At 37.6% G+C, this 15485-nt stretch overlaps 1 protein-coding gene across 1 annotated transcript in view; it reads left to right on the top strand.

Moving 5' to 3' along the window:
• LEKR1 (leucine, glutamate and lysine rich 1) overlaps positions 1 to 15485 on the top strand; it is a 184189-nt gene that overhangs the window by 154923 nt on the left and 13781 nt on the right. The window contains exons 11-12 of the mRNA XM_087440104.1: positions 10151 to 10315; positions 12916 to 13215. Of these exons, the coding sequence (XP_087296230.1) occupies positions 10151 to 10315; positions 12916 to 13215 (465 nt within the window). The remainder of the gene's footprint in view (positions 1 to 10150; positions 10316 to 12915; positions 13216 to 15485) is intronic.

Below are 15485 nucleotides of genomic sequence, written 5' to 3' on the forward strand. Positions count from 1 at the left end.
TGCTGTAACAACAGTGCCATATGGGAAACAATTACACTTTGAGAATACAGACTAAAGTTGCTCTAAGTGTCTCATTCTTATTTTGTTTCATTTTGTAGCATGGGCTTTTTCTTTTCTTCTCTAAAGCCCACATGTCTTTAATTCTTTCTAATTTTTATTAGTCTCAATGTACTCCATTGGCTAGTCTACTCATATTCACTTCCCCCGTCTTTACGAATCCATGTGTAAAATTACAAGAAGATGATCAACCTAACTAGCAATTCAAAAAAGGTGAATTAAAACAATGAGAGATTATTTTTTTATTCTTCCAATTGATAGTGGTTTTTCATTCTTACTCTTTAAAGGACTAGAAATTACAGCAACCTTTTGGAGAGCAGTTTGGCAATATGTATGAAGAGATACTGTAAATGTCCCATCTTTTGACTCAGAAATTTCACTGATGGAATTAACGTGGATAGAGATTCACAGATCCTTTCCTTCCCTCAAACTTCTGAGTGTCTCTTAGACTGATAGAGTGAACTTTCCTGCCTTTGTTTGTGTAGAAGTTCCTCATCTCCACGGTCTCACCCCATGAAGGACTTTCAGATACAATCTACTGGAGAAGAAGTCTACGTTCATGATCCACTCTAGTACTGCTGCTCACTGTACCCTGTCCTTAAGGTGCTGACACAGCAAGTAGAACAAGTTAGAGTTAGCGTCTGACCATATGAAAATATTATGTTCCTCCTTTATGCAGTTAATGTGATGATGAAAATAAACCTAGGCAAAATTCTCTAAATTCTTACTAAGACCATGATATCTTTCTAATACATTAATTATATCACAGATGTATTTTGGCATGTATAATTTTCTATAATATAAATGGACATTTCATTTTATTGAGAGGACATGACTTCTTGTTAATAAATCTTATCATTTAGCTTAGCAGTAAATCAAGATTCAGGCCAGTAAAGCCAGGGAATGATAATTATGTCTTGGCTGTGTTAGCTATTGAGACTGTGAATAAAAAGTTCCCTAAAAGTTCTTTCATGAGAAAGGAGAATCGCTAATATGACATTGTCATCTCTTTCTTGGGTCACTGTGCCTTTGCGTAGGGATGAAATGTTCCCTTTACAAATATATAATACACATATTAGAATAAACTTTATAACTTAAATGCTTTTAACATTCAAAAAGAGTAGATAGCAGTTTGTGCCTTTGCTTAATTATTTTAGAGTACGTAAAAAGTACATAATAGAATCAAAAGTTGCTATGCAACAAGGATGGCACATTTTAAAATAATTGCATATTTACTAATTGTCATGAATTTTAGTTTATTTGAAGTATTGCTTTGATGTGAAGAAAGCAAATTAATGTTCATGCTGAACATTTAAGGTTCAAAATGCACAGTGTTGTTACTTTTCAGTTAAAATTTTGTAATTAAAACTCTTCTATAGACAGACTGCGTACAGTAAGTGATAGTCATTTACTGACTATCTCTTTGTAGTGCCGTAAACAATTCCAAACAAATATTTTCTTAGATTATTACTAAGATATCACATTCAGGAACATTTTAGAATTGTACTATTGACCTCATTTTAAATAGTACGTAGAGCTTTTACAAACCAATAGTTAAACAAACAAAACCTTAATTCCTAGCTGAGCAACTGGATTGACACTGAAAATGCAGGGGGGGGGGAAGTTTAATTTAAGAAATAGTCAATTCCAACATTTAAGGAAGGCAAAAAAAAAGAAAAAATTTCAAATTCTTCTTCAAAATGGAAAAGCCAAATGGCCTAATAATTCCTAATATATTTTAACGTAATGTATTAATGAAATTGAGAAGGGTAACTCGTAAAATAACAAAATTTGACAGGGATAAAGTTGTCATTTACAAAATATCAATTTTCATTTATGCATAGTAAATGTATGGCTAAAAAGAATATTGAGGGTATGCTTTAATTTTTTAAATTATGCTATGTAATTTTCAAAACTGAATTAATAAAATCACAAAATTTTAGATCTGGAATAGCCTGCAAAGATCAACTGATTTAAACCCTTTAGACAGTCTAGACAATAAAAATAGTCTCCATTATTAGAGTGTTTACTATGTGCCAGGCCTTGTGTTGAATGCTTTCCGTAAATGTAGTGTCAATAATTTTAACATTATTATTGCCATTTACACATGGAAAAAAATAAAGCTCAGAGAAGTTAGGTAATTTGCCAAAGTTATATAGCCATAAAATGAGAACTGATACAAACCTGAAAAAAAGGGGAGAGGGAGCTAAATACAAAATCCAAAACTTCTACATTTGGCCTAGATGGACTAACAGGAGCCAGATTTACCCTCCCTCCTGAAACAACTAAAACACCAGAGAAAAGATAGAAAACAATGGTTTCAAGACATTGGACATCAGGCAATGAAGGACAGTGATTCTTGGAGATAGGAGACAAACAAAGTGAGCCCTATGGTTGCCCTAACTTAATGCCTTGAAAGAAACGTAAGGCCGTGGAGCAAGGAGTGGGAATCCAGGTGGAGTTTGGCAGATTCTCTGAGTTGAAGAGACCTTGCTGAGAGTCCAAGGAGATCAAGGTGGCTATAATTCACAGGATAGTGTTCCCAAGAGAGAGCTGCACAGAGAAAGAACACTGGAGATCTACAAAGAGTCCCCATTAAGTATGTGTTTGATGAGTGCATATGTGTGGGGAAACCACCCAAAGCCAGGGAAAGATCCATCTGAAAGGATTAGGGAGAAGAGTACCAAATGTTCACACAAGGCCAGTAATAATGTCTCTTCCCACCAGCCAGACTAGAAAATCTATAATTCACAGGGCACTGGGTAGCATTCTCAGAAGAGTCTTGAACTAGTAGTAGGGAATAATTAGCCCTAGACCAAATGCTGAGCTGGTCCTGCCTAACAAATTTTAAAAGGAAGACCTGAAAAAAATCAAAATGATTCCAAGAAATTTAACTGCATCCCAGAACAGAGTTCAAGAATATTCATAGGAATACAAAAATATCCAGCATCTAACAAGGTAAAATCACAATATCTGGCATCCAATCAAAAATTGCTGTGCATGGAAGGAAACAGGAAAATAGGACTCATAATGAGAAGAAAAATCAACGAATAAAAACTGACTCAGAAAGGCACAGATGTTAGAATTAGCAGACAAGGACATTAAAACTGTTATGATAAGTTGTTATGAGAGGTTTGGGGATTCGATCGGAGATGTAAAAGACACTTTCCACTCCAAACAAATGGACTGAAGGTATATTTTATTATATAGAGGATAGTAAAGGTGATAGTCTGCAAACAGATCCGAATAGGTCAAATATTAAGAGGGAAAAAACATCAGCCCAACTGGAAAGAGAAAACATCCACATCGGCTGAAGAGAAATGACACAAATCAACCGGAAAGAGAAACACCAGGTTGACCGAAAAGAGAACACATCAAATCAATTACTTCATATCAAATCAATTACTTCACATCAAATCAATTACTCACAACATCCACGCCCCACTGCCGGGAGAGTCCTGTCAATCGACGCGGCTGGGCAAGGATCACACGTCCTGGGCAAGGCGTCCCTTCCACAGGTGGAACTCTCACTAGGTCTCAGCTTCCAGCAGTTTATATAAGCAGTCACAGAGTTTACAGAGCAAGCATCTAGTGTTCCCATGCACAAAATAGTTATCAGTGGCGTACATGCACTGAGCCCCTTGGCTAACGTCCCAGCCCAGTAGTTGTGTACGTGCATTGTTCTCTTTGGTTATCGTCTTAGCCCGGCACAGATGGCCAGTCCATCCCGCGCTACGACGCTCCAAGAGCCTTGAAATGTTACAACTTGCAACTCTCTCTGTGGGAGAAAGGCCAGTTCCCGGGAAAAGGCCAGTTCCCACCACACAGAAAGCAGCTTTGTATTTCTTTGTGTGCTGGTGGCTATAGGTCAATGGAGCGGCCAAACATGGTTGTACTCATGTCAAGACATAAGTGTATTCTGTATGTCAAAAAAACTAGAGAAAAAATTGACCATGTTAAGTAGAGATATTGGAAGATATAAAAAAGATCTAAACTGAACTTCTAGAGATGAGAACTACAATGTCTGAGATGAAAAGTACACTGGATGAGATTAATGACAGATTAGACATTCCAGAAGAAAAATTTAGTGAACTTGAAGACACAGCAATAGAAACTATCCAAATGAAACAAAATAGAATAGAGATTCAAAACAAACAAAGAGCATCAGTGAGCTGTGAGACATAGTCAAGTGGCCTAATATATGTATAATTAGAATACCCAAAGGATGGGAGAGAGAAGAGGGAACAGAAAAAATACTTGAAGAATAATGGCTGGAAAAATTTAAAATTTAATTAAAACTATAAACCCACAGATTCAAAGAGCTCAACAAACCTCAGACACACCAAGGAAGGGATATTATAATTCAATTGCTCAAAAATAGTGATAAGAAAAAAATCTTAAAAGCAACCAGAGAATAAAAAGACATATTATATAGAGAGAAATTATATAAGGATGACAGCAGAGTTTTCATCATGAACAATGTAAGCAAGAAGACAGTGGAACTGAAAGTACTGAAAGAATGATGGGGGGTCGGGGGGATTGGTGGGTGCAGGGGGCAAGCTGCCTACCTAGAATTCTATACAAAGTGAAAACATCTTTCAAATTTGAGAGCAAAAGAAAGACTTTTTCAGAAATGAAACTTTCTCTATAAAGAACCAGTTAGTAAATATTTTTGATTTGTGGGACATACCAAAGTCGTGGGTTGTGGGACAACCAGAGTTGCAGCCATTCTTTGTCATTAAAAGAAGCCACAAACAATATGTAAATGGATGGGCATGGCTGAACTTAGTCTGTGGGCCAAAGTTTACCAAGCCCTGGTCTAAAAGTCCTCATTAAAAGACAGAGATTCTCATGCTGGATAAAATTGCAGGACTCTACTATATGTGGCCTACAAGAAATGCAATTTAATATAAAGAAACATTTTAACAAAAAGGTTAAAAGTAAAGGATGGAAAAAGATATGTAACACAAATGAAAAGAAAGCTAAAATAGCTATATTATTAGCAGATACTACTAGATGATAAAGGGATCAGTTCACCAAGAAGACATAATAATCCTAAACGTATTCATCTACTAACAGAGCTTAAAAATTAAGCAAAAACTGCTAGAACTGCAAGGAGAAATAGACAAACCCATAATTAGAGTCAGAGGTATCAATAGCTCTCTCTTAATAGTTGATACAAAAACGTCCAGAAAATCAGTAAGGATATATACTATGGAAAATACTACTAATAATTTATTTTTGAGATATATTGACAGCACTATTAGCAAACATGACTTAATTGATACTTGTAGAATTCTCCATTTAACAGCAGAATACACATTCTTCTCAAGTGCACATGGGACATTTGTTACAATAGATTATATTCTGGGGCATAAATAAGTCTCAATAAATTTAAAAGAATTCAAGTCATACAAAGTATTTTCTCTGACTACAATGGAATTAAATTAGAATTCATTAGCAGAAGGTTATCAGGAAAAATCTCCAAATATTTTGAAACAAAATAAATAGCAAGTCCCTGCCCTTAACCACTATGCTGAGTAGATGTGTGGGGAGACAGGAAGAACTAGACATGCCGAGCTATGGAGGCCACCAGAGACATGGAGTGTGCACACCCTCTCCACCTCGTAGTGGTTCTGTGATCTCTGTGTACTTCACAGAGTACTTCACCTCTCTGGGCCTATTTCCTAATCTAGACAGTGGGAGTAATAACTATTATATGTTCTTCCCAGGGTTGTTGTAAGAATTGAATGAGTGAATAGATGGAAATTGTCCTGTACCATGCCACCCTAGCTGGTATTAGGTACTCAGTGAACATTCCCTCCTTCCGTCATAATTTTACACAATTCTTGGCAGGACTTCAATACATATTCTGATTCCTTAGCATCGTTTTTTTTTTTTTTAGTTATTATTACAAAGTATGTGTATTTAAATAATCATCTATTTTTATAATATATTTATTCAGGAGTTAATTCAGAAATAATCTGAAGTATTAGTTTTCAACAAATATTTGTTTTTAACTTTTGGAAAATAGTGTAAAATTTTATTTTTAGGACATATACTTTCAAAAATGATATACGTACATCAAATATAAACAAATAATCTAATTTCTACTTTGGCATCTGAAATTCCCTTGGTTTTAAAGGGGTTACCAAGTAATAAGTGGTTATGTTATAACATGATGTCTGGCTCCACAGACAGCTAGAAAAGGATATAAATATCAACCACAAAGACCTCACTTGGAAAATAATTAGTGAAAAGATAGTATTTTGCACATCAGTATTAGACACAGATGTTATAAAACACTAATTTTGCATTTCAAAAACAAATATGAAAGGAATTAAAAAAGGACATACTCAGAATGCTCTGGAGTCACCAGGAAGCCTTCACCAATGAGGGAGAGTGGGCTAGAGGAGGATATGGATAAACAAAAAGCACAAAGCATTAACACCTGGAATGTGTACACAGATAATAATTGACTTTGTGCAACTCTTGAGCTCATATATTATTCATGCTTTCTTTTTCAGAAATCAGAATTTCTCCATTTACTGTAAAAACTAATATTAGTTATTGTATAAAGAAGCTCATATTTTATATATGCACCATCACCAAATTCTTTATTTTGCATAAACGGAAGTCCTGCCATCTAGGACATTTTAAACGAACAGCTCCTATCAACATGTAAAAAACATAAATAGGACAACTTGGCATGAATTCATCTTCTCAATGACAAATACTATACTGGCTTAAGTAAATCATCGTGCTTGTGGGCTCATCATTTTTTCAAACTATTCGGATCATGAAGGAACCACCAGAGTCATCTCTCTCTGCTGCAGTGCCAACACATCGGGACAGCTCTTGGCACCCAGTGCAGCTCCGTAAATGTTTAGAAATCCCACCTGAAGCTCATCATGTTGCTTCTCTTTCTCAGGTTGTGCAAATTAGAAATCAAATTGGTAACAGAAAATCACTTTTCTCCCTCCTATCTACAGGCTTTTCTTTCCCACCTTCCATCTATTCCTTCCTTTTTTTCTCTCTTTACCTACAATAGTTCATTCCACAGAATAGTCCAAGGGCAAGAAGATCTCCTGCCTCCTGACTCAGGTAGAACAGAACATTCTACTCATTCAAGCAGTCAGCCATCCCTTTTCTTCCCTGAATGCTTCCTTTGTTTCATCTTCATCAAGGGACTCTTCATTAAAGAACTTCTTTTTTTATAAGTTCTTCTAAAGTCCTTCTGTCATCTAATTTACAGTTTGTCCTGTCCCACCCAGTTTGTGTACATTTTTGTTCTCTTAATTTGAGCAATCAGTCCATATTTTGAAAGGTGTCTTTTTTCCTGAAATAACTATTTGGCTCTACCAATTAACCACATGAGGAATTTTTTTGAAAACTTGATATTTTAGTACTTCGGCGCACACTTTTCTTGAGCTTCTCAAAAAATGTTTAGTCGTTTTTTTTTTTTTTTAAATAGTGTCAAGGTATCTTGTGGGCTATTAACTCTTAAGGTTAGTCCTTGCAGTTTTACCAAATGTTTTGCATTTGTTTTCCTCATTTCATGTGTTCTAGACTTTATTCCAGTGTGGCTGGGGCACAGTGATCAAAAGGGGAAAGTGGTGGAAGTCAGGTTGGAGAAGTCCAGGCTGCATAGACGGTGTTCAGGTTGTGCCCTGCACAATAGCACAGGCCAAGGGAGAGAAGGGAGCTGGACTCCAGCCTGTGTCTGCTCACCAAGTCCTGTGCCCCACATAAGGCTGTGTTCATCTAAGGAAGGGGTGCTGTGTTGATTCACACACAGGTGTCACAGGGGCTGGTGGTGCCCAGTAGAAGATCATGTATTGGAATTTTGATTTTCTACTAATGCATTGAGAAACCACTAAGAAAGAATAAAAGAATCCAATTTATGTTTTGTAAAGAACACTCTGCTGTGTGGATAATGGATTGGAGAGAGGCGGGAGTGGAAAGTAAGGAGGCCAGTCAGGAGGCGATGGTAGTCAGAACTAGGGTGGCAGAAGTGGAGATGTAGAGAAATGGATGGATTTAAGGCATCTTTTGGAGGCAAATGAGCAGGACTTGGTGCTGGATTAGGTGTGGAGGGTAAGGGAGAGAGAGGTGTGAAAGATGATGCGCCAGTTACTGACTTGAATAACTAGATGGATGGTGGTGCTGTGTCCTGGGATGGGGAGGGCTAGGGAAGGAACAGATGGGGAGGGGGTTGTACCAAGATTGCTGGTTCAGCAATTTATTTGAGACACCTGTGAAGCATCTAAATGACTACCAGGAGGCAGGTGGGTATAAGTACCTGGAATTCAGAAGAACATCTGTTCATTTTTCTGAGCGCCCCTGATGCTTTCCTGGTCTTCAGCAGTCTGAGGGCAGCACATCTGAACAATTCTATCATGCTCCTAAATGATCATCAGTATCCTTTTCCCCAAACAATCCAGAAACTTATTTTGAGAGAGCCACAATAACTCCTTGCATTGAGTATAAACATAATTGTTTTCCCTTGGGACAAAACGCTCAGTCCCACACCCAGTGCAGTAAACCCGACTGACCCTACACTGGGGCTAGTCTTCTATCTGCATTTTATTTAATTTAAAGGGCTTCCTGCAAACTTTATGTTTCCTGGTACCCTGGTTTCCATGTTCCCCTGAGAAATTCAGGTTGACCTTTCTCCTTCTCCTCTTAGGTGCCTGAATCACAGAGTCCCGAGTTATTTGGCATTTACTCCCTATTAGAATTTATAATCATGGCACTGTGTAAATCTACAGCGGGCCTGTGGCTGGGATTCCCCTCTCTAACCTCACTAGACGAACTCTCAGACCTGAGTGACTCCAGTCCTCACAGACTCGTTCTGTCTCTTGCTCCAGTAGGCAGAGCCAAAACCAATGGTTAAAAACCACACGGAGACAGATGTTGGCTCAGCTAAAGGAAAAACTGCCTAATGCTTAGCGCTTTCTGAAACTGGAAACGCCTGCTGTGGAAGGAGTGACTTATGGTTGCTGGTGGTGTTGAGGCACAGAGCAGACAATCGTTCGGGGCAGATTCCATGGTGGAGACTGAAGGCTCGAGGTATAGAAGTGATCTCCACCGACTATTGAATTCCTGCTTGTGCTCGAGCTTACACAGATGTTTCATCTCATTTCATCCTCATAATGACCCCCATGGGAACTAGTTATAATCCCACCAGGAGAGGTTATAGTCACAACTTAAGATCACACAACTAGAAAGTGGGAGAGCCAGGATTTAGAGCCAAGATTTAGACTCAACTCCATCTGAATCCAAAGCCCTTGTTTATTCTTTCTGCGGTTCACGGAAGCTTGAGAAATAAAACTAGGGGATTTCTAAGGTCCCTTCCAGCACTGTGCTTCTATCTGGGTCAAAATATGGATGCAGGCATCACTGCCTGTGTTTTCCTCCAGTCACTTCTGCCCAATCACATTAAAATGATAATCTGTGGCTCCATCAAGAAAGGACCATTTAAAAAACCAACATTTATACTTTGTATCCCCTCTGAGTTTTCAGTCTAAGGGCCTCAAAATCATTTTTTTTCTTACAGGGTTGCTGGCAAGGACTGAGTTTACAGTATAAATGTACAGAAGAGGGCCGGCCCTGTGGCTTGGTGGTTAAGTGCGCGCGCTGCGATGCTGGTGGCCCGGGTTCGGATCCCGGGTGCGCATCGAGGCACCACTTCTCCGTTCATCCTGAGGCCGAGTCCCACATACAGCAACTAGAAGGATGTGCAGCTACGACACACAACTATCCACTGGGGCTTTGGGGGGAAAAATAAAATAAAAAAATAAATAAATAAATAAATGTACAGAAGACTAAGCTTTTAGTATTTCTGAAAACTGTCATAAAATATTGTCCTAACTTTTCTACTCATTTTACAGATCTTGGAAGATCTAGAAATATTTGACTCAAGGTCAATTTTTCTGGCCCAAGTTCTGAGCCAGATTTTTTTTAATATTAGAATTAAAAAATTAATATTAGAATTAGAATCTTTTTTTAAATATTAGAGTCTGAAAATAAGCTTAATTTACCTATTTTAAGGTAAAATGGCTTTATATGTGTGTGAAATGCTATTTTCTAGATTGAAGTTGAACTCGCCAAGGAAAGGGCCCGACATTTAGTTGAGTTTGAGGAGCAAGCTCTTCTCTTTAAGGAAGAAGTTAAACTGGAACTTGATATTGAAAAGGAAAAACACCAAGAAATAATCCAAAAGTATAAGAAAGAACAAGAGGAACTACACATGCAGGTCTGTCACTATGATGCTCATCATTATTGAATGGGTCTGAAACTATAGATGTTGGTGATTTCCTCCTGAGAACGCTATGTATTCATGACTCCAGCAGCTTTCCTCATGTCATGGTGCCTTAGTTTTAGCCACATGGGTAGAATGGTTTGGCTATTCTCCAGAATGAATAACTGTGATAAATTATACAAACATACAATTCAGCCACGTATGGAATTTTTTCCTACAAAAATATACTTATTTTTAAAACAGCATAAATTATATAACTAATAATTAGTGTGGTTAGATAGTCCAACACCTCAAATATCCACCATCAAAAGATAATGAGTTGTTTTACATAATTAAAATTTTACCAATAACTAAAACCTATCCCCTTTAATTGCAGATATTTTCAATTCTAAGTATTTTTGAATGAAGAAAAATATTTTAAATGTAATCACACTTCCATAACTTCTTAAACAGTGTGTCCTAAACATAATTTAAGGTTTTGTTAAGGTTCCCCGGTTTTTATAAGACCTGAGCAAAGAATATATGCACTTGTGTGTGTATGTGTGTGTATATTAACCAAAACCCAGCGGGGAAACCATATTTTGAATAAACTCATTAAGAGTCTGTGTAAATTAAGCACCAAGTGAGGTTTAATGGCCTCTACTTTGGTGTACTGGGCATATGGCAGAGACTTTTCAATAGTTCACTGTGAACAACAGGCAGGGCCAGCTCCGTGGGTGTGTGACAAGTACAGCACCACAGGGCCCCACACTCAGACAGGCCTCATGCTTCAGGTTTAATGCTCTGCAAATACTGTCTTTAAATTCTTAATAATTTTATCTTTGACTTTTGTGTTTTGTAAGTGAAGTTCTATTGAGACAACGGAGCATGTGCTGGGAGCTTGGAGCCTTGGCTCATGCAAGGTCCCTCCACTTCTAGACAGGTTCTGTCCCAGATGGGCCTCTTGCTTCCTGGCTCCTGCCACTCCCCTCATCTCCTCCCTCACCATGTGATTGCTATTGCAGTCCTGGGTGGCGCAGGGCCCCATTCGCAGGGGAATGCTGAAGGGCAGGCCCCAACTTACTAGGGGTTACAGTTTTTCAAGAGAAGTCATAAGTCCAGATTTTGTAAGTAAATTCTCTTGATTTTTAACTGTTGATTCCCTTTTTAAAAATTCAAAACATATTTGTGGTCATGTGGGCCTCCTCTCTCAAGGATAACCTGCTCTGTTTCAGTGTGAACTCTCCTCTGGGTGATGGACACTACTGTTCAGACTCAGCCGTGACCCTCTCTTCCTTCCTGGATTAATTGAAGATAATGGAATATTAATTTAATTTATAAAATTACTAGGTGTGGTGAATACATTTCTTGCAAAAGTTATTCTTAATGTAAATTTAACATTTGAAACAGATTTGGGATACGTAACTCTTAAGTAATAGTTCACAAAATTCTTGGAAATTTAGTGTATGAATGTTTCCCGATTCTTTGTGGGCTAGTTTCTTATTGTACTAACATTTATGATATGACAATTTTTGTAGCATAAATAGTAAGGATATGTTTCATCAGAAACAGCTTTGCTATTCCTGGTTTGTTTTCTGTTCTTTGTTTTGTTTTTTTAAGGAGAAAGAAAACAAGCAGTCTTTTCTGCTTCCTTCTAAAGACTTTCATGACTATGAGGAAAAGCTTCTCCAAGTTAGTCTCTCATCTCTTTATCTAGAAGTACCACCTTGAGAAGCAGTATATGTGTGTCAAAGTATTCTGGTGTCCTCTAGAACTGCACTAATATAGTAGCCACATGTGGCCACTTAAATTTCAATTAATTAAAGTTAAATAAAATGAAAATTTCAATTCCTCAGTCACAATAGCCACATTTCAAGTGCTCAATAGCCAGTACTGGCAATTGAGAGCCAATTGTGCACATATCTTCCCGACTTAGCGACGGTGAGGTCACCTTGGCATTAGCCATGGTGAGAGAATTTACACCTTGGAAATTAGATGCAAATCTGGCTTTTTGTGTGTGTGAGTCCATTGTTAAACATTTACCAACACACCACTGTCAGTAGCCACATGTGGCTAGTGGCTACCATATTGGACAGTGCAGAATATTTCTGTCATCATAGAAAGTTCTGTTGGGCAGTGCTGCTATAGAAGACGTAGTATCTGGGGTACTGCCCGTCATTATATTCAAGAAAGAAAAAGAAAAACTGTCAAAGGAAAACTTATTGGTGTGGTATGAGTAGAATACAGCTGTGGTACTTCCCCGCCAGCATCCCCAAACATCAGGCATTTCTAGGTCCCAAAGCCACCCTGTGAGTCCAGACAGGCACCTGATCAAGACTTGAGCTGTCCTTGGTAGCTCAGTCCAGTCACAGAGATTCATATATTTCCAAGGATGCCCAGGAGATTAATGCAATTCCATTTTAGGTGGTAAAAATAAATGTTTTAGTCTTAACTTTTAAAAAGAAAATCTTGAAGGCCTACATGTGTCGTAGAATTTGTTTTCATCTGATCAGAAGAGTACACTGATTATTTAGAATAAGCCTCTTAAAACCATAAGAACTCTGTGGTTACTTAGAGACTATTGCCTACAAACTAATATAAGATTTATTTTACAGATATCTGACTTAATCGCAGATGCTACTAGAGATCTAAGGCTGGAAGTGGCCATTCTTGAAGAAAAACTCCATGAATCCCGTATCCGATATACTGAAGAATCTGAGTCAAAGGAGAAAGAAATCGAAAACCTCAAAAATTTGGTTGCAGAATTTGAATCTCGCTTGAAGAAGGAAATTGACAGTAATAATTCAGTTTCGGAGGATTTGAGGAAGGAAATGAAACAGAAGTCAGATGAATTGGAAAGAGTAATGCAGGCACAAACACAACTGATACAGCAATTTAACCAGTCCCAGGAAGAGGTAGGAAGCAGATGATGGTACCACTGCAATTAGTGAGAGAACACATGTTCTTTCAAAAAATAAGCAAACAAACAAACAACAACATGAAAGGCAGCTTGGTGTCATGAGCCGAGTCCCAGACTGTTAGTCGGGGATCTGGGGTCATATCCTGCTTCTGTCCTTAACTAGGCAGTGACTTAACCTCTCTGGACCTGGCTTCCTTTTCTGTAAAATGAATACACTGAACTGCACAATCTCTAAGGTTTCCTTACCACCCAGTTCTACTGTGTTGCAAATGACCATTTAAAACCTCTAAGACTATGAATCATTATGTATTTAGTCTTATTTATTTTGATATTAAATCTTTGCCAAAGAAACTTTTAGAGCACTTGCTGCTTAAGTCAAAAAATATTTAGATAATATATTTTAAATGTAATTTTTCTTTAGGGCTTTATCTTTCTGTCAACTTAAACTTATAGGGTAATTTACATGTGTTGGTCTTCTTTCTAATGTATGCATGAATATTTCAGCAATGTTTTTATTTAAACTGGAGTAGACATTTTATTTTTTTATTGAGGTCATATTGGCTTATAACATTGTGTAAATTTCAGGTCTACTTTGTTATATTTCAGCTTCCGTATAGACTGTATTGTGTTCACCACCAATAGTCTAGTTTTTATCCATTACCATACACATGTGCCCCTTTACCCCTTTTGTCCTCCCCCCGACCCCTTTCCTCTCTGGTAACCACTAACCTGTTCTCCTTATCTATGTGTTTGTTTATTTGTTTATCTTCTACATATGAGTGAAATCATATGGTATTTGTCTTTCTCTGACTGACTTATTTTGCTTAGCATAATACTCTCAAGGTCCATCCATGTTCTTGCAAATGGCACAATTTTGTCTTTTTATGGCTGACTAGTATTCCATTGTATATACATACCACATCTTCTTTATCCATTCATCCATCAATGGGCACTTTGGTTGCTTCCACGTCTTGGCTATTGTGAATAATGCTGTGACGAACATAGGGGTACATATGTCTTTTTGAGTTAGTGATTTCATGTTCTTTGGATAAATACCCAGTATTTATCCAGTGGAATAAATATCCAGTGGAATAGCTGGATCATATGGTATTTCTATTTTTAATTTTTTGAGAGATCTCCATACTGTTTTCCATAGTGACTGTACCAGTTTACATTCCCACCAGCAGTGTATGAGGATTCCCTTTTCTCCACATCCTCTCCAACACTTATTGTTTCTTGTGAAGTAGACTTATTTTGATCTGAAATTTTGTTTTTTAACAAAGTCTTATTTCTTAACTGCTAAGCAGTTTAGAAATGGTGGATGCTATAGACTGAATGTTTGTGCCCCTCCGAAATTCATATGTTGAAACCTAATCCTCAGTATGAAGGTACTTGAAGGTGGGGCCTCTGGGAGGTGATTAGGTTATGAAGGTAGAACCCTCATGAAGAGGATTAGTGCCTTTATAAAAGAGGTCCCAGAGAGCTCCCTTGCCCCTTCCGCCACGTGAGGACCCAACAAAAAGATGGTCGTCTATGAACCAGGAAGAGGGCTCTCATCAGGCACTGATTCTGCCGGCACCTTGATCTTGGACTTCCTAGCCTCCAGAAATGTGAAAAATAAATTTTGTTTGTTGTTTGAGCCACCCAGTCTAGGGTACTTTGTGATAGCAGCCTGAAATGACTAAGACAGTAGAGCAATTAATCAGTCCTCTAATCACCAAAGTTATGTCACATTAGATTATTTGATCCCATTTATGACAGTATAGCAAATAAAGTCAAATGGAGGAAAATTCTGAATCTTAATAAGTAATATTTTTGTTGGTTTCATTGGCATCTTACTAAAGGAATAAAAGGAAAGTGCTAGTAATAATATTACTAACAATTAAATATATCGTGTTCTTGCTATATTTAAGTTATCAACCAAAATAAAAACTTTATGCCATCATTATAATTATGAAGTGAACCTGTTGCAAAGAAGTTATAAATTTAAGTTAAAATGGGGGAATGGACAGAATGCTGGATCAAGAATAATGCCTAAAACAACCCTATAAAGTAGAAACTATTTCCATGTTACAAATGAGGTACTGACTCAAGAAGGTTGAATAACTTCCATAAGGTCACACAGCATGGTGGAGCCAAAATTCACATTTGAATCTATATGATACAATGTTTCCTCTTTCAGGAAACCTGAGTTCTAGTGATTCTGCTTCTAAATTTCAAAGTGACCCTCAGGCTTAGCACTCAACATCTCCGGGCCTCATTTTT

Source organism: Ceratotherium simum, chromosome 15, assembly GCF_057802395.1.
Source record: "Ceratotherium simum simum isolate JZ-2026a chromosome 15, ASM5780239v1, whole genome shotgun sequence".
Taxonomy (NCBI): domain Eukaryota; kingdom Metazoa; phylum Chordata; class Mammalia; order Perissodactyla; family Rhinocerotidae; genus Ceratotherium; species Ceratotherium simum.